General features: G+C 44.7%; 1 protein-coding gene across 10 annotated transcripts in view; it reads left to right on the plus strand.

Moving 5' to 3' along the window:
* The window catches only part of LOC139542554 (ankyrin repeat and SAM domain-containing protein 1A-like), a 109,508-nt gene that overhangs the window by 37,464 nt on the left and 51,844 nt on the right, over positions 1-20,200 (plus strand). For 6 of the 10 annotated variants that reach the window (XM_071348122.1, XM_071348127.1, XM_071348130.1 and 3 more), the window contains 9 exons: positions 4,330-4,626; positions 8,839-8,914; positions 9,074-9,175; positions 9,324-9,410; positions 9,575-9,744; positions 10,054-10,116; positions 10,814-10,937; positions 12,467-12,513; positions 15,822-15,939. In XM_071348122.1, the coding sequence (XP_071204223.1) occupies positions 4,330-4,626; positions 8,839-8,914; positions 9,074-9,175; positions 9,324-9,410; positions 9,575-9,744; positions 10,054-10,116; positions 10,814-10,937; positions 12,467-12,513; positions 15,822-15,939 (1,084 nt within the window). The remainder of the gene's footprint in view (positions 1-4,329; positions 4,627-8,838; positions 8,915-9,073; positions 9,176-9,323; positions 9,411-9,574; positions 9,745-10,053; positions 10,117-10,813; positions 10,938-12,466; positions 12,514-15,821; positions 15,940-20,200) is intronic. The other 4 variants (XM_071348125.1, XM_071348132.1, XM_071348126.1 and 1 more) reach the window with 3 other exon arrangements.

Here is a 20,200-nt window from a genome sequence, read left to right on the forward strand (position 1 = left end):
CTGCTGCTTGGTATTTGGTATTTTGTTAGGATCCTCATTAGCTGTTGCAAAAGCAGCGGCTACTCTTCCTGTTGTCCTTCCTTGAGACCAGTGGGGGAGAGAGAGCGAGATGCTGGAGAAAGCAGAGATGTGCATCTTGACTATCTTCATTTGAGATGATCTTGCCTCGTACCTGTGTCTTTTTCTCTTGATATGTGTGCACTGAATGAGAAACGGAGATTTACAATTCTGTGTGTGTACTGCGAGTAGTCGCGTGTAGCGATGCCGGCAACCTGTGGCCGCAACAGCGCCTTGCCCCTCCATCCCCCGCCCCCTCGGGGGGGGAGAGTGACGTAACCCCGCCTAGCCTTCGCGCTGCGCGAGTGCGTCACTAACCAGAGGTCGCTCCGTGTTAGCATCTCAGCCAGTAGCCCTACACAAGTTTCTTCTCTTCCGGAACTGGAAAATTCTAGTGTGAGTGAGTATGACTGGTATCACAACAGGGCAGAGATTAGGACTGATCTCCACATGTTCCTGGTTAGTGTTCTTTTGAGCATTTCAAAGGGCACAGAAAAACTTCAGTTTGAGTCTAGACTAGGAGAAAGACACATTTGTAATGTACTGTACCTTTGTGGAATCTATGACTGTCTGTTCATACTGGGTTCATATTGAATGTTCTCTCCAGGGATACCTACACACTAACACACACACTTGACTTACATAATGTACTTATCCTTGTCTTGATTGTAGCTGCCCATCAGTCAACTCTGCCCTTTGTATGACCAGGACGTGTGTGTGTGGCTTTCCTTTATGTTAGCATGAGAACGTCTGTTGGTTTGCCGTCTCACATGGACCTCTGTGTGCAGTTGGCTAGTGTGGAGGGAAGGAGGCGGCTCAGGGTAGGTCTGATTCATGCTGCTCACCCTCCGCTCTGCTCTGCTCCGGCACAGAGAGGCCAGCCATGGCTAATACGATCATATGTTGTCAGACTCACAGCCATGGAACGAACAGCAATGGCCACACCACTAGGATGGAGAATAATAATATAGAACATGTTCTTCTGAAGTAGCCCGCATCTAACAGTATGGAGTAAATCTCTTTAAAAAGCTTTTGATGACAAAACAGTTGACGTGTGTCACAGATGCGAGACGGCATGCTCCTTTGTGTGTGGTTGTGCCATGTCCCTGCAGCAGAAAGAGAGGGAGGGAAAGAGAGGGAGACCGAGAGAAACCAAGAACAAGAGATCCTTAATTTAGGCCAAAAACACATAGGGGAAGCAGGAAGAAACAAGTTGTCAAATCCCAAACCGACAAAACTGCAGTAGAATTGAAGTCGCAGAGGCTTGTGGTTTATTTCCACAGAGGCTTTTTATTTTCAAGTGTTTTCTTCTGCGCTGTGGTCTTTGTTTAGTGCAGTTCACACAAGGCCAGACTCAGCCACTCAGTCTGTCTTTCTCTCTCCAGGGCTCTCTCCGCATCTCCAGAAAAGCAGGTGGCGTTTTGTTTTCCCTCTGCCTGATCATATTTTTTTTTTTTAGTTTCTCCTCCTCTCTCTCAGCTCAAGCTGTGACCGGCCTCTGTCAGTGAGATACTACCTCTCTCTCTCTCTCACTCACTCACTCACTCACTCACTCACTCACTCACTCACTCACTCACTCACTCACTCACTCACTCACTCACTCACTCACTCACTCACTCACTCACTCACTCATTCACTCACTCACTCACTCACACACGCGCATCTGGAGCCTCTGCTTTGTGTCAAGTCAGAGAGGAGGGGCCAACACATGTCCTGGGTGCCCTGTAAGCTCCCCTAACCCCCAGCCCTGTCTCATGGCCCTGCTTCGGTGACTCCATAACTAGCAGAATAGAGGCCCAGCAGGCACCTCCTCCCACAGGGTGTGATCCAACCTGGCACACCGTGTGTGGGTATTCTCCTGCCAGCTGTCGGCTACCCCGCTGTGGCATGACTGACACTCGGGCACAATTGTGGTTGACTGGCACAGAGAAGCTAGGCTAGGGGGGTCTAGGGGTTTCTCTTACAACGGCATCAGTATTTCATTCATTACCTTTAGGCTTGCATTATGTTTATCATTAAACCTGTATGCAAGACCTGTGTGTTCGCTCTCTGACCTGTCGTCGACAGCATACTGCCTGTAAACCAGGGGTTCCCAAACTGTTTTGGCCCGCGACCCCATTTTGATATAATAAAAAAAAAAAGGTGAGAAATGTCAAAAATTAATCAACGGCCAATGTTTACTTTTTAATTGGGGCTATTACAGTCTTAAAAATCTTGAGTACTTTTGACAGTATTTCAATCTGAAGGAAGTATGGTTTGAAATGACTGAAATTCATCAGAAAAGTATTGGGAAGTTAATAATCTATAATCTTCAGTTTAGAGAAGAACATCATTGATTGTTATTTTTCCCCTATTCAGATTTAGTGCCTGGTCTTGTCTCCTCTGTTCTAATGAGTCCTGCGCAGCTTGTGGGCATTTTAGAGGGAAACAGAAGACGTGTTCCTGAGCTTTTGTAGCTTAAACGGTTCAAAGGATAGAGACACATTTGTAGGAAGAAAACACAAACCGCTCTGTTTTATTACATCCGCGTCTCGCGGTCACTGATGTAACCCCGGTTCTAAGAACCAAGCTTGATTTTAAAATGTTTTACATACAGTACCAGTCAAAAGTTTGTACACACCTACTCATTAAAGGGTTTTTCTTTATTTTTTACTATTTTCTACATTGTAGAATAATAGTGAAGACATTAAAGCTATGAAATAACACATATGGAATCCATGTAGTAACCAAAAAAGTGTTAAATAAATCCAAATATATTTTAGATTCTTCAAGGTAGCCACTGTTTGCCTTGATGACAGCTTTGCACACTCTTGGCATTCTCTCCACCAGCTTCATGGGGCAGTCACCTGGAATGCTTTTCCAACAGTCTTGAAGGAGTTCCCACATTATGCTGAGCACTTGATGGCTGCTTTTCCTTCACTCTGCGGTCCAACTCATCCCAAACCATCTCAATTGGGTTGAGGTCGGGTGATTTGTGGAGGCCAGGTCTATCATTGAGTTGGAAATGCATTGGATATTAAGACCATTATTCAGTCTCAGCTGATCTATCAGACTCAATGTATTGTACGCCCCCTTCTGTCTGCTGGTATTAGGACTTGAAAATAAGAGTGGAGATTTGAAAACAAGCCCACTCTACTGAATATGCTGCTGACATAGGCTAGAGGACATTTGTAATGATGTTAACATGTTGTTCCAATATTAATATATGGGTCTTATCCTATCTTGCGGTGTTATGAAATGATCTCTAATATTTTCTATTTGATTTAGAGATTACGTTTGGCTACTGCATATGCTGCAACTCACTCAGCATCGGCTTTATCTTGGAGTGTGGTTGCTTTTTGAGTGGAAAAGCCTGTTGTAATGTTGTCATAGTGAACATATTGGTTTGATCCTTTCTCTCTGCACTTGGAGATGATCTGTTTAAAGATCTTTGCTCTGTCCACTCTGTCTGCCTTCCTGTGTAGTCAGAAATGTGACATTTGACCATCCATCCGCTGTTCTGCTCTCAGGGACACTGACTGTATTGACATGAGTCTTATCCCTCTAGCACTGTAGCTCGCTGGGTCACCCTGGTAACGTATGCTTGCTGCCTCTGCATGTGAAGCGCTGCATGGATCACACTCACCACACTTTGTGTCTGTCACGACAACACTCACCTCTCTCTCACACTGGTGGTCACCTCAATCTCTGTCTGCATGAAGCAGTTACTTAAACAACCAAGCGACACATGACATATTGTCATCACAGAAGTGTCTTTCCTGAGTCTGGTGGCCTTTACTAAATGTCAACAGACTGTCCTTTCGTCACATTTATAGCAGGCCATGCCATATAAGAAGCAGCTGTTAGCCAGCTCTACTCAACAGGGACTGTTACCAATCACGACTTCAGTCCCCTCTCCCCAGCATTCTCCCAGCAACCCCTGCTCTCACCCAGCCAGCGCTCCCCTTTGGCTTTGTCATCCTGGTTGGTGCTCCTGGAAAACCTGCTGAAGCACAACCAAATTTCGAAATTGCACCTATTGTATTCTACAATTCTAACCCTCAACAGTAAGTTGAGACCCCGACTGAGTTCCTAAACGGGGGCAACCTTATTGGAAATGTATCCGCGTTCCTTCAAAAAATGTGGGCCACCAGTTGCCCAACCCTGATGTGACCATGATTCACGCCCCCTTCCTTCTGTACTCCCAATACCCACCACACCTACTTCTATCTCAACCACCTCTATGTTGATGCTCACCCCTTGCCTTCATTTCCTGGTCGCCCCCCCCAACAGAACAACGACAATGAGACCCCCCTCCACTGTGCCGCCCAGTACGGCCACACCCAGGTGGTGCGTCTGCTGCTGGAGGAGCTGACCGACCCCACCATGAGGAACAACAAGCTTGAGACGCCGCTGGACCTGGCGGCGCTCTACGGCCGTCTGGAGGTGGTCAAGCTGCTGCTTACCGCACACCCCAACCTGCTCTGCTGCAACACCAAGAAACACACGCCGCTGCACCTGGCGTCACGCAACGGACACCTGGCCGTGGTGGAGGTGCTGCTGGCAGCCGGCATGGACATCAACTACGAGGTGAGGACTGAGGGGAACACTGAGTCTGTTGTGTTGTCTCCTGCGTGCTCAATGATTATTTTCAGTGTGTTGGTGTGAGAGTGTAGAGTTGTGTGGATGTATAGAGACAGAATGTGTCCATAATAATATTTTGTATAAACACAATGTGGTATGTTGTGATTGTGTCAAATTATGTTGGATCATGGATGGCTTCATCTGCTGTTTCCAGCATTTAAGCCTACATTCAGTGCATTCGGAAAGTATTCAGACCCCTTGACCTTTTCCACATTTACTTACGTTACAGCCTTATTCTAATATGAATTAAATCATCAATGTACACACCATACCCCATAATGACAAAGCGAAAACAGGTTTTTAGAAAATGTGTGAAATATGTGAAATATCACATTTAGATAAGTACTCAGACCCCTTTACTCAATACTTTGTTGAAGCACCTTTGGCAGCAATTTACAGCCTTGAGTCTTCTTGGGTATGATGCTTGGCACACCTGTATTTGGTAAGTTTCTGCAGATCTTCTGAAGCTCTGTCAGGTTGGATGGGAAGCGTCGCTGCGCAGCTATTTTCAGGTCTCTCCAGAGATGTTCGATCGGGTTCAAGTCCAGGCTCTGGATTGGCCACTCAAGGACATTCAAAGACTTGTCCCGAAGCCACTCCTGCGTTGTCTTGGCTGTGTGCTTAGCAGGGTTGGGTAGGTTGCTTTCTAAATGTAACCTGTTACAGTTACTAGTTACCTGTCCCAAATTATAATCAGTAATGTAACTTTTGGATTAACAAACTCAGTAATGTTATCTGATTCCATTACTTTTACATTTATTTTCCCTTAAGAGGCATTCGAAGAAGACAACAATGTATGTTACCAATTGAACAACATCTATTGCAGGATAAATCAATGTTAAAGTTTACATAGCTGACCATATATGAATGTTACATTTTACTTTATGGGTTGGTTATGTAGGCTTCTTCTAACCCATTGCTTTCTACTTCATATAATAATGCGATTAAATTATAATTATATAAATTATATAATTGCATTAAAAACCAAAGTCTCAGAATTTCTGTCATTACAATAAATGTTATATCCCTTGATTTTAAAGAATAGGACTTGAAAGTATAGATGAACCAATTTTTTTTAACCTGCGCATGACCCCAAGACTAAGGACTTATTAGCCAGCCCTACTCTGTTGTTTATGATTTTGTTGTCATGGAGGACTGATTGGGCTCATTGATTGGAGTTGAAAAATAAACGCTGCGCTCATGGAATGGCATGCTTTGAGCACTACTGAAAGTACTATTTACATGTGAAAAATGAATGCCATATGCTGCATTTGCTTAGGCCTGTTGTTTACCTTTTTGTTGGTGATATCTGGATAATATGCAGCTGTTTTAAAGGGCAAATCCACAGATGAAACAATAGTAAAATGGTCGCCCCGCCTCTTTTGGTAAAAAACTGAGGGATGGGCCTGGAGAAATGTAACCACTCTCAGATTAATAGACAGAGCTATGGATGTAAGGGCTGGTCATCCATGATATCAACATTATTGTTTTAACCATGTTATGAGGCTATATAGTGTTTGTTTACATTTACAATGTTTACAAACATTGGAGGAAAAGCAGCTTATATTTTGGGTTTTCATGGAGTGTGATAGTTGAACTAAGCTCATGAGGCATTTATATTTATATTCTTCAAGAATCAATGGATATATGTATCCAAAAATGGATGTAGCAACTACAGATTGCCCCTTTAAGTCTATCAAAAGCGTGCGAGTTTGAACATGTGTCCATTAAGCCTATGGATTAAAAAAAATTATTAGCATGAATTAAATTTAGCAATAAAAGACCCTCTTTTATTCCATAGGCTGGGATCCGCACTGTGCAGCTGTTCACTTGGCTGTCCACTGGTTTCAAAAACAATGATTGATAGGCAGCTAAAACTTCTTGAATTCAACCATTATTGGGTTCAAATACACATTTTAGACTTGTGAACAGCCATCCACAACAACCACAATCCGTAAGGCGAAAATTGCTAAATGAGAGAGCAGTAGTGTTATTCACATCAATGCGCTATGTAGATATCAATAATAAGTGATATCCGTATCGCCATAGACTACACCACTGCTGTCATCCTTACCTCCAAGCGTTTATTTAAGTTGGATAATCTGTGGATGCCGACAGCAGTCGCACCTTTTGGAAGGCATAGCTTGGACTGTAGCCTACAAAAGCCTATTCCTGTTCTTTTCCCGCGATCCATCAAACACATTTGGTGTGTCATCATAGGGGTCTCCGAGTGTGGTCCGACTCGCTCGGATGGAACAAACTTAAACTTGCTCCTTTTTTCAATGCTGATTTCAATGTCATTGAGAAAACAGCGAAGTGTCAAAGATTTTGTTTTTACAAACATCCTTTCTGAATTTAAAAGTAATCCTCAAAGTAATAACATTTTTCAAAAGTATCTGTAATCTGATTACAATGTTTTTGCTGGTAACATAACAGATTACAGTTACCAGTTTTTAGTAATCCCTTACATGTAACGGATGACATGTAATCCATTACTCCACAACCCTGGTGCTTAGGGTCGTTGTCCTTTTGGAAGGTGAACGTTGGCACCAGTCTGAGGTCCTGAGCGCTCTGGACCAGGTTTTCATCAAGGATCTCTCTGTACTTTGCTACGTTCATCTTTCCCTCGATCCTGACTAGTCTCCCAGTCCCTGCCGCTGAAAAACATCCCCACAGCATGATGCTGCCACCACCATGTTTCACCTTAGGGATGGTGCCAGGTTTCCTCCAGACGTGGCGCTTGGCATTCAGGCCAAAGAGTTCAATCTTGGTTTCATCAGACCAGAGAATCTTGTTTCTCATTGTCTGAGAGTCTTTAGGTGCCTTTTGGCAAACTCCAAGCAGGCTGTCATGTGCCTTTTTCTGAGGAGGCTTCTGTCTGGCCACTCTACCATAAAGGCCTGATTGGTGGAGTGCTGCAGAGATGGTTGTCCTTCTGGAAGGTTCTCCCATCTCTACAGAGGTACTCTGGGAGCTCTGCCAGAGTGACCATTGGGTTATTGGAACCTCCCTGACCAAGGCCCTTCTCCCCCTATTTCTCAGTTCGGCTGGGCGGCCAGCTCTAGCAAGAGTCTTGGTGGTTCCAAACGTATTCCATTTAAGGATAATGGAGGCCACTGTGTTCTTGGGGACCTTCAATGCTGCAGAAATGTTTTGGCACCCTTCCCCTGATCGGTGCCTAGACACAATCCTGTCTCGGAGCTTATGGACAATTCCTTCATCCTCATGGCTTGGTTTTTGCTCTGACATGCACTGTCAACTGTGGGACCGTATATAAACAGGTTTGTGCCTTTCCCAAATCTTGTCCAATCATTTGAATTTACCACAGGTGGACTCCAGTAAAGTTGTATAAACATCTCAAGGGTGATCAATGGAAGCAGGATGCACCTGCTCTCCATTTCGAGTCTCATAGTAAAGGGTCTGAGTACTTATTTAAATAAGGTATTTTTTTATTTATTTATTTTTTATACATTAACAAAAATTTATAAAAACCTGTTTTCACTTTGTCATTTTGGGGTATTGTGATGAGGATTTTTATTTATTTAATCAATTTTAGAACAATGCAGAAACTAACACAATGTGGAAAAAGTCAAAGGGTCTTGAAATGATGGCTTTTGGCCCTATCCCCTTTCAAACTGTGCCATCCATCTGTCGTGTCCTACCTCCACTCCCCTCCTCTCTGCTGTATAGCAGGTCTGGGCCAATGTCAAGAGTCCTTCATGCTCTGCTTCCTGCAGGTTTCCATTAGCATGGTGCTGCGAGCTGGAAAATGATCTGCTTTGATTCCTCAACCAAATAATTGTCCGTAGCAAAACACGCTGGGGTGGCAATCGGTGGGGTATAAGTAAACTCGCCAAACTTCTATTTCACGCAGGTCAAACCTGTCCTGTGTGTTCAAGAAGTATCCTGCAGGTTTAGCTTTAAGCTGTATGTCCTAGCTGACCAAGATAAGAGGAGTGGAATCGAAGTCAAAGTGGTGCGGTGGGATAGATAGGTCTTCACCTGTTCCTCTCAGCAGGGAGGGTTAGAGATCTGACCTCTGCTGTATGTTACTGGCGGGGAGTCTACTTTGATGTCTTTACGTGTTTTGTTATTGCTCAACCTTGCACTGTTTCGATTCTGGTTTTATTGTAGTGTGTTTGTTGGGTCTCTCTGCAGACGGAGAAGGGCAGCGCCCTCCATGAAGCAGCTCTCTTTGGGAAGACTGACGTGGTGCAGAAACTTCTGAGTGCAGGTCAGACACGGATGCCTCCAAGACACAACACAACACATTTCTATAACTGCCGAATAATGCAGATATATGGCCTAACCCTCTGCTCATTTGTCACTCCTCTCCTAATCCCCTGCTCTGTCCTCTATGTCTCTCGTCATGTCTCCGTTTGTCCTGCTCCAGGGGTTAATGTGAACATGGTGGACAGCAAGGGCCTGACAGCGCTGGACACTGTCAGAGAAATGCCCTCTCAGAAGAGCCGACAGATAGCAGCTCTAATCCTGGGTAAGAAGTACATATATCATTGGTTCCCTGTGGGACTTAAAGAAAGGTAAAGAAAGGTTACCTTGACCACAAACTGATTTCAAAAAGTCTGTTTTTGTCTCACTAATGATGTTATTTGAATGACCTTTTCTTCCGTATCTCTCTGCAGGCCATATGTCAGGAAATCCCCCTGTTTTACACTTGCCTCCTCCCCCTGTCCCTCCACCTAATGAGAGCCCTAGCCTTCGGAAAAAAGGTATGTCATAGCAATACAGAAAACCTTGAGTTGAGTGAGCAGTGACAGGATATGGTGTTTAACACGTAACCACCAGCCAAGGCTGTGTACTGGTGTGAAGCTGTGCATGTCTACCTGTTTTTGTATTGTGCGTCAATATATTAAGATGCTTATGTGTGTTGTAGGTGAGCTGGGGGTGGTGAGTGAGCTGATCTCGGGGGTGGCCCCGGGGTCTGAGGAGGAGAGCCCATATGAGGCGCTGTTCGAGGCCACTTCCTGTCACTCTCTGGACAGCCTGGCCAGTGGCAAGTCCTCCGACAGGGACTCTGGACGACCTGACAGTGAAGCCGGAAAGGTTTGTCTGGAACTGCCTTACACAACAGAAACACACATGTGACAGAGATTTTGAATAGATGGGCATCTAAATACTTTTCCTCCACTAGAGGGCAATGGTTCTCTGCATGTAATTGTTGTTGAGTTGAGTGGACTGGATTTACAAATCTTCCTGTCAGAATTTTGACAGCATATTTCTTAAAGACAAAATCTATGTTTGAATTCAAGGCTCCAGTTCTCATCTTTTCAGCCAACCTTGTAGTTCAAGATAATGTGTCAATCTAATGTCTGAGCACAATCACTGATTTCATTCTCTGTTTGCCAATTACAGAAAGACCGGCTTGCTCACCAATCCCAACATGCCCCAGGCCAGGAAGAGGAGCTTAACTCAGAGGTCAGTATCGTTAGCAAATGTTAGTCAGCCGCTTAGAATGTCAGTGGTGCTGCGGACACCACCCCTTCGTGACGATTCTCTCCATGTCTGCTCAAATCACACAAACCCTTCATGAATATTAATCTGAGTGTGGCGTTGGTTAGAGGAAGGAAGAGAAGAGGGGGAGCGATAGGGGTGAATCGGAAAGGGGCTGTACTGGTTATGGGAGAGAGGGAGCAGACTCTATCTATTCAGTGGCTGACAAGGGGTAAACATGGTATCACGACACTGTTGTGGAATCATGGAAAGTACTGCCAGTGTTGGGATTATATGATGGTGTTAGTTTTAAATACCCTAGTGCCCTTAGTCACACCCTTTATTTAATGGTGTCCTCTTAAAAGCTAGGCTAGTGTTTACCCAGCCGTACAATAACCATATATGCACTCCACCCTCTGTGATTTTGGGGTAATTTTGTATTTCTAAAAGTGATCAATTATTTTGAGCAGCCCCATATCCCATAATTCCTGCTTCTTTAGTGTGCTATGCATGAGCTGACAACTGTGGCCAAGAGTCTCACAACAACCGTTAGAGGGCGCTGTGGAGGGACTTTTACATCACTGTAGGAGTCACCAGCATCACAGCCTGAGAAAAGTATTGATTAGCCTTATACAAATGATAATGATGCTGTGTTTTTGACCTGCCTTCCCTCTACCTACAGGCCCTGTACACTAACAGCAGCATCGATGAGAGAGGGGAGGAGGATCACACGTATGAACTGCTGCTCTCCGCCCAGACTGAAGTCCCCCAGTCCGCACAGGACCCCCCATCACAGAAATGTACAGGTAACAACACACTGACAGTGGGACAGGGAGTGTAGAAAACTGTTTGGATATTCCAATTCCCTTCATGTTTCCTGACAAATGGCAGTATATGTGGGAGTAAACATTGCGCCCTCAGCCTGGAGAATAAGAAACACTTGCTAACCTTTCCCCTCTCCCGCACCCCAACCACTCACAGCCCTTCCTGGTGCGTTGCAAAGTGTGACCCCTCATTCTTAACAGAATTACACCAGGGCTGGAAAGGAGCAGGGGTCAGTTTCCAAACCACTCCCTAAACCCCTCCTCTTTAGCTCTGTCTGGTAGTAACCCTGTCCCCTAACACAGCTATGGTTTAACCTCATCACCAGTAGGACAGAGCCTGGAATATGCTGCTTACGTATGATATCCTACTCAAAATCAAATCAAATCACTTACATAGTTTACAGCATGTATAAATCGAGCAGTAAAAGGCTGTGTGCTAGCTCGGGATGGTCCATCCCGTATCGGGTGACTCATTCCTTAACTTTTGAATGACACCACATTTCTTTGGATTAAAGGGGATTTCATTAACAGCTAATTGGAGTCCCTCTCTGTTGATATAGATGTTTTAACAGTCCCCCATGGTTTCTGTTGTGTCACATTCATAATAAATGAATAGGATGTCATTAAACATCGTCATAGGAATGAATGTGGCGGGTCTAATTGCTGATGTAATCGCGTTCCCTTTTATGTGGATGAAAGACTGTTGGAGAAAGGATGACGTCCAATCCTTAACTTGCAGTCCTCCGTAATGTTGTTAAGATGTTAAATAGGGGGCTTCCCGAGTGGTGCAGCAGTCTAAGGCACTTTCTCGCAGTGCTAGAGGCGTCACTACAGACCCGGGTTTGATCCTGGGCTGTATCGCAACCGGCCGTGATCGGGAGTCCCATAGGGCGGCGAACAATTAGCCCAGCATCGTCCAGGTTAGGGGAGGGTTTGGCCGGGGGGGATTTACTTGGCTCATCGCGCTCTAGCGACTCCTTGTGGCGGGCCAAGCGCCTGCAGGCTGACCTCGGTCGTCAGGTGAACAGTGTTTACTCCGACACATTAGTGCGGCTGGCTTCCAGGTTAAGCGGACGGGTGTTAAGAAGCGCGGTTTGGTGGGTCATGTTTGGGAGGACACATGACTCTTCCTTCGCCTCCCGAGCCCGTTGGGGAGTTGCAGCGATGAGACAAGATCGAAATTGGGGAGGAAAAAGGAGAAAAAATATAAACCAAAAAAAAGATGCTAAATGGTTTGTTTGGAGGAAGGTTTGTTTTTGATGGCTGCTTCATCGGCAGCTATTCTCTCTGTTTTAAAATGACTGTCTGAGGTTCGACCATGGTCACCAACACTACCCATATACCATATGCATAAAACATTATCTTTATTGTACTTCCCTTTCCTATTCACTTTGTATAATATCACCCCCGGAAATCTTGAGCTGAATTAAATAGAAATGAAATGATATGATATTAATTGACTGCCTTACTCATGATGACCTAACTAACTGCTGTCTGTCCTGTCTCCCCAGATGAGAACGCTACCTCCCAACAGTCTTCCAACAGTCTTCTACCTCAGGTATGACCTGCTGTGCCTCTCCTCCTTCTCTCATCCTTCCATCTATTTCCCATGCAATCTGTCATCTGAGTCACTGTAGAGCGCGAGATTCCAACTGCAGGCTCTAGCTTGCCTGTGCTCAGAGTATGGAACACTGACAAACAACAAGTTATTTACAGCCAGCTAGCTACATATGTTTCCCTCAGTCACACACTACTTTCCTCTCAGTGGCACAGAGCACGACATTGGCACAGAGCACGACATTGACCCAGAGCACGACATTGACCCAGAGCACGACATTGACCCAGAGCACGACATTGACCCAGAGCACGACATTGACCCAGAGCACGACATTGACCCAGAGCACGACATTGACCCAGAGCTCGACATTGACCCAGAGCACGACATTGACCCAGAGCACGACATTGACAAAGGGCTACAGAAAAGGTCCCTTGGCTCCTCCACATGCTTTGACATGTTTCTCTAAACATTTATTTTCCCTGTATGGTGCTGCTCCATGGGAGGTGTAAATCTCTCCACATACAGGTACTTCATCAGGAAATATGGCTCCCTGACCAAGGTCTTCTGTCAATCTCTCTGTTTAGTGACTCTGTAGCCGACCCTGGCCACCGAGACTCCTGGAGATTTACAGCCTCACCCTCGCTCCTCTCCGCTCTCCATCTCTTTTAATTCCTCCTTTCCTGAGATGTAACTCGAGGTCCCTATGAAGCTGTCCTTTCTATTTATTATCCTATCATATCTATTTATACTGCCTTTTCATTTTTATTATCCAGTTAGCTGCCACAAGGTTTTATTTGCATTGCCCTCTCCTCCTATAAACTGTAATCACATCTGTTTTATTCCCTTTTGGATCGACTGCCTAATTATAAAAGACAAGTCTCAGTGGCTGGCTGGCTGGCTGGCGTCCTTTGTGTTCTAATCAACAGCCAGCCATCTGAGGCTATCATCCATATTAGGTATGATGATGCACTGCAACTGTCGCTGGCAGCGGCAATGGAAGCAATCACTGGGACGCTTTTTTCACTAAATATCAGAGTGTGGGGTGAATTAGAGCTGTGGTAATAGTCTGATTTGCTGCTGTTAGTGTTTTATTAGGATCCCCATTAGCTAGTGCTAAAGCAGCTATTCCTGGGGTCCAGACAAAACATAAAACATAAAACATGACATAATACAGTACATTAGTAGAACAGCTCAAATACAGAACCACATACAGTCATGTGAACAAGTAAGTACACCCTTTGGGAAGTGGTCTTTTTCCCCCCTCGTATTTGGACACATGGATATTTGAGCAAAATTTTAACCACATTCATTGATAAAGGAAACCCAATTTAACAAAGCACACGGGGGAAAAAATTACTTTGAAAAAACAAAAATGCATTTTCCTTATGCAGAACAAAATAGTACACACCTACCTAAAATGTCAAAAATTAGGATCAGGTGCAAATTATTAGGAAATCATTATAGTACCTTGGGGGGGTCCAGCCTTCCATAAAGATTAGAAACTTGGTCTGTTTTGGTCTTAACCTTATGGGTGTGTGGTAAGACATCATGCAAAGATCAAAAGACCTCAGAGGCCCTCAGAAGAAAGATTATTGATGATGCCCGTGAGTCTGGGAGGGATTACAAATCCATTTTCAAGCAATTTGAAGTACATCGTTCCACTGTCCGACAGATCATCTACAAATGGAGAAAATTCCAGACCACTGGCAATCTACCTAGGAGAGGTCGTCCCACCAAATTCAGACCAAGAGCTGACCGAAAGATGCTCATAAAAGTCTCTGAACCCCAGAGTAACATCAAGGGGTATACAGGCCTCTCTTGCCACAATCAATATCGAAGTGAGTTGATGAGTCAACTGTCAGAAAGAGACTGTACAAACTTGGCCTACATGGGAGGTCAGGAAGGAAGAAGCCTCTGCTATCAAAAAAGAACATCAAGACAAGACTGATGTTTGCCAGACAACACCTGGGTAAAGACCAAACTACTGGAACAATGTGCTCTGGACAGATGAGTCAAAGGTGGAGTCGTTTGGCAGCAATGTCAGACGCCATTTGTTGTTTGTTGAAGACAAACACTGCCTTTTGAACAGAAGAACCTCATACCGACCGTAAAGCATGGAGGCGGTGGCTTTATGTTTTGGGGCTGCCTGAGGGCCAACTTGGAATCATTTAGTCAACCATGAATTCCATATTGTACCAGAGAATTCTTGAGGAGAATGTGAGGCCATCTGTCAAAAAAGCTGAACCGTACATGGATCTTGCATCAGGACAATGATCCAAAACACATAAGCAAAGCTACAACAGAATGTCTCAAAAAGATGAAATGGAGGGTTATGGAATGGCCGAGTCAAAGCCAAGATCTCAATCCTGTCAATGCTGTGGGGGGACTTGAAGTGGGCCGTGAAAGCAAGAAATCCCTCCAACATGACAGTTGAAGCAGTACTGTAAAGAAGAGTGGGAAATTCCTCCCAGTCGATATACTGTAAGACTGATAGACAGTTACAAGAAACGGCTACATGAAGTTATTTCAGGCAAAGGGGGCAACACCAGCTATTGAAGCTAGGGGTGTACTCATTTTTTCCTCACTATGGAATTGCATATCTGTCGATTTTTGATGTATAAATTATTGCAAAGTTTAATATTTCAGTTTAATTTGTTTAATTAGGTTACCTTTCTGTCAATAGTGTTGAAGTGAAGATTACATGTCCATCTGTCAAAATATTTACAAAAAAATACAACTTTCCAGGGGGTGTACTTACTTTTTCACGTGACTGTACATTTAAAGTAAGAATACCCGCTTTCATACATTTATGCCTTAACATTCCATGTATCATGTACTCATAATCATCATCAATGTTAACGGCTATACTACAGCCATTCATTTTCACATACATTTTTTCCGTACATGCTCTACAGATACAATTACTTTCTCTAAGCTGGCCATGATATCCACATCTCAAAGCTCCAGTATTCTCTAAACATCAGGAAGGCTCACGATACAATATCAGCAACAATCCTTGTCCTTGTACTTTCAGCTGACTGAGGCCAATATTATTAACAGATACCGTTTGAACGTTGAATCAAACATTCAAGTCTAAGATCCTTAGCACAAACAGATGCTGGCAGGATCATGTGTTTACCATCCTTGGTCCTTCGGTCGGACGTCAGTATTCTGCATAATCACACGATGCTATTGAATGTAAACGCAACACTTCACTCACTGTGCTGGCAGCGGTGAGTGTGGTGGTGGTTTTAGTTGTAATTGACAGCTGTCACTGTGCCCATCATCTCTCCACTGGTTTCCTCCAGCAGCGGAAGCCCACTGCCCCTAGTGACCTCCGACCTTCAGGCCAGACGGGCGACAACCTGAAGCTCCCCGGACCTCCTGTGGTTGGGCCGGGACGGACGGGCCTCGGCCTCACTGGTGGTGAGTTACACCCTCCACATGCTCTACCTGCTGGACGCCAGGGACCTGGCGTGGGAGGTTTGTTTCTAAGCTCCACATTGACACTGTGAGGCCTTGAACCACAGTGCCTCAAAACCGAATCTTACAGAAGTAATTGCTCACAGCTATACCCCAGTTAGAGCTCCCGGGTCATGAGCAAATCTGTGCTCTCGGACTCTGAGGAGCCAAAGGAGAGAGGCAAGTTGCTTGAGGAACAAGCCTGACTTTGCCAAATATAATCCATGCATGTCGCTCTAACTGTAATGTGAGAAATGTATTAGCATCTGACTGCAGCGTGAGATTGGTCTGGTTGGATTAGTGCTGCCTGGAAATTCCAGAGGCTCAGCAGCTCTGGGTCTGGATTATGCTTGTTTAGAACAGGTTGATTGACATTCAATGGCAAGCCAGCTGCAGAAAACTAGTTTGGTCTGTCACATGGGACAGAATGCATGATCATATTTTACCATATTCCTATCTAAGAACCCCCAGCCTACTTACTTTAATACAGTACTAGTAAACCAGCACAAGAAGATGGGACAATTTCTCTCATTCTCTTACCTCTAGTTCTTTGTTTATCTTGCTGCGTTCTCCTGTTCTCTCACACCATAGAAGACTCATGCATGTCCAAGCAGGCAATAATCATACACACAACACAGACACATACCGACACATAGCTACTAAGCATGCTGTTTCTGTGAAAGAGATGTGTGCTGTTTGGGGACTCTAATTGAAACAGAAGTGGGCCCAGTCCCTCTCCATTTCCATCTGAAAGCAGCTGCCTCTCAGGGATGGGAATTAGGGCTCTGCTCACGCTCCCTGCTACTCTCAGCCCCCTCCCGTCACGTCTCTCCCCCTCCACATTGTGTGTGTGTGTGTGTGTGTAGACTGTTCTCTCTGCCACCACACGGCAAGCGGTACCGGAGCTCCAAGTCTAGGTCCAAAAGGCTCCTTTAACAGCTTATACCCCCAATCCAAAAGACTGCTGAACAGTTAATCAAATGTCTACCTGGACTATTTACATTGACCCCCTTTTTTAGGCTGCTGCTACTCACTGTTTATTATCTATGCATAGTCACTTTACCCCTACATACATGTACATATTTCCTCCATTATCTCGACTAACCTGTACCCCTGCACATTGATTCGGTACCGGTACCCCCTGTATTTAGCCTTGTTATTGTTATTTATTGTTACTTTTTTAAACTTTTGTTTATTTTTGTATTTTTTAAAGCATTATAGTACTTTCTTGAAAAAAACTGCATCGTTGGTTAAGGGCTTCTAAGTCAGCATTTCGTGGTAAGATCATGTTGTATTCAGCGCATGTGACAAATACGATTTGATTTGTATGATGGAGACATGCTATGTCAGCAACAGAGACGGATCAGAGCACCTGTCACACACTTTGCCTTCCTCAGCAGGAAGGAATCTCAGAAGATGTCCAATAGATTCCACATGCTTCCTGTTTCACAGGCATCTTAGCATGCATAGTGCATTATGCTTGGTAAGATTTCACATACCCCATAGTGATAAAGTTATCTGCCATAGTCATAACAATATCCTATGACTATCAACCCATACATGAGGCTAGCATCACTAGATAGATATGCTATGTTCTTAGGGCATATCTATGTTGCTAGTGAAAACCACATACAGTGCATTAGGAAGGTATTCAGACCACTTTACTATTTCCACATTTTATTGTTAGACTTATTCTAAAATGGATTAAATAGTTTTCCCCCCTCAATATACACACAATACCCCATAATGACAAAGCAAAAACAGGTTTTTAAAAATAAAACTGAAATATCACATTTACATTAGTATTCAGACCCTTTACTCAGTACTTTGTTGAAGCGATTACAGCATTGAGTCTTCTTGGGTATGACGCTACAAACTACCATACCCTTGTCTGTACAATATGCCCTGACTCTATCCTACCACGCCCAGAAATCTGCTCCTTTTATTCTCTGTTCACAAAGAACTAGACGACCAGTTCTTATAGCCTTTAGCTGTACCCTCATCCTACCCCTCCTTTGTTCCTCTGGTGATGTAGAGGTTAACCCAGGCCCTGTGTGTCCCCAGGCGCTCTCATGCGCTCTCATTTGTTGACTTCTGCAACCGTAAAAGCCTTGGGTTCATGTATGTTAGCATCAGAAGCCTCCTCCCTAAGTTTGCCTTATTCACTGCTTTAGCACACTCCGCCAACCCTAATGTCCTAGCCGTGTCTGAATCCTGGCTTAGGAAGGCCACCAAAAATTCTGAAATTTCCATCCCCAATTACAACATTTTCCGTCAAGACAGAACTGCTAAAGGGGGCAGAATTGCAATCTACTGTAGAGACAGCTTGCAGAGTTCTGTCATACTATCCAGGTCTAAGCCCAAACAGTTCAAGCTTCTACTTTTAAAGATCCATCTCTCCAGAATTACGTCCCTCACTGTTGCAGGTTGTTATAGACCGCCCTCAGCTCCCAGCTGTGCCTTGGACACCATATGTGAATTGATTGCCCCCCATCTATCGTCAGTTCGTACTGCTAGGTGACCTAAATTGGGATATGCTTAACACCCCTGCTGTCCTACAATCTAAGCTAGATGCCCTCAATCTCACACAAATTATCAAGGAACCTACCAGGTACAACCCAAAATCCATAAACATGGGCACCCTCATAGATCTCATCTTGACCAACTTGCCCTCTAAATACACCTCTGCTGTTTTCAACCAGGATCTCAGCGATCACTGCCTGATTGCCTGCGTCCGTTATGGGTCCGCGGTCAAACGACCACCGCTCATCACTGTCAAACGCTCCCTAAAACACTTCAGCGAGCAGGCCTTTCTAATCGACCTGGCCCGGGTATCCTGGAAGAATATTGACCTCATTCCGTCAGTAGAGGATGCCTGGTTGTTCTTTAAAAATGCTTTCCTTAGCATCTTAAATAAGCATGCCCCTTTCAAAAAATGTAGAACTAAGAACAGATATAGCCCTTGGTTCACTCCAGATTAGACTGCCCTTGACCAGCACAAAAACACCCTGTGGTGTACTGCACTAGCTTTGAATAGTCCCCGCGATATTCAACTTTTCAGGGAAGTCAGGAACCAATACACACAGTCAGTTAGGAAAGCAAAGGCCAGCTTTTTCAAACAGAAATTTGCATCCTGCAGCACTAATTCAAAGTCCATGGAGAATAAGAGTACCTCCTCCCAGCTGCCCACTGCACTGAGACTAGGAAACACTGTCACCATAAATCCACGATAATCGAGAATTTCAATAAGCATTTTTCTACGTCTGGCCATGCTTTCCACCTGGCTACCCCAACCCTGGCCAACAACTCTGCACCCCCCGCAGCAACTGGCCCAAGCCCCCCCCCCCCCCCTCTTCTCCTTCACCCAAATCTAGACAGCTGATGTTCTAAAAGAGCTGCAAAATCTGGATCCTTACAAATCAGCTGGGCTAGACAATCTGGACCCTCTCTTCCTAAAACTATCCGCCCCCATTGTTGCTCTTGCTGCGTGTGATTTCTTTTGATTTACCTCTACTCAGACGACACCATTCTGTATACATCTGGCCCTTCTTTGGACACTGTGTTAACAAACCTCCAAATGAGCTTCAACGCCATGCAACACTCCTTCCGTGGCCTCCAACTGCTCTTAAATGCTAGTAAAATGAAATGCGTGCCCTTCAACTGCAGGCACCCGCCCGCCTAGCATCACTACTCTGGACGGTTCTGACTTAGAATATGTGGACAACCATAAATACCTAGGTGTCTGGCTAGATCCTTCCAGACTCACATTAAGCATCTTCAATCCAAAAATAAATCTAGAATCGGCTTCCTATTTTGCAATAAAGCCTCATTCACTCATGCTGCCAAACATACCCTCGTAAAACTGACTATCCTGCCGATCCTTGACTTCGGCGATGTCATTTACAAAATAGACTCCAACACTACTCAGCAAACTGGATGCAGTCTATCACAGTGCCATCCGTTTCGTCACCAAGCCCCATATACTACCCACCTCTGTGACCTGTATGCTCTCGTTGGCTGGTCCTCGCTACATATTCGTCGCCAAACCCACTGGCTCCAGGTCATCTATAAGTCTTTGCTAGGTAAAGCCCTGCCTTATCTCAGCTCACTGGTCAGCATAGCAACACCCACCCGTAGCACGTGCTCCAGCAGGTATATTTCACTGGTCATCCCCAAAGCCAACACTTCCTTTGGCCACCTTTCCTTCCAGTTCTCTGCTGCCAAT

This window comes from Salvelinus alpinus, chromosome 17, assembly GCF_045679555.1.
Source record: "Salvelinus alpinus chromosome 17, SLU_Salpinus.1, whole genome shotgun sequence".
Taxonomy (NCBI): domain Eukaryota; kingdom Metazoa; phylum Chordata; class Actinopteri; order Salmoniformes; family Salmonidae; genus Salvelinus; species Salvelinus alpinus.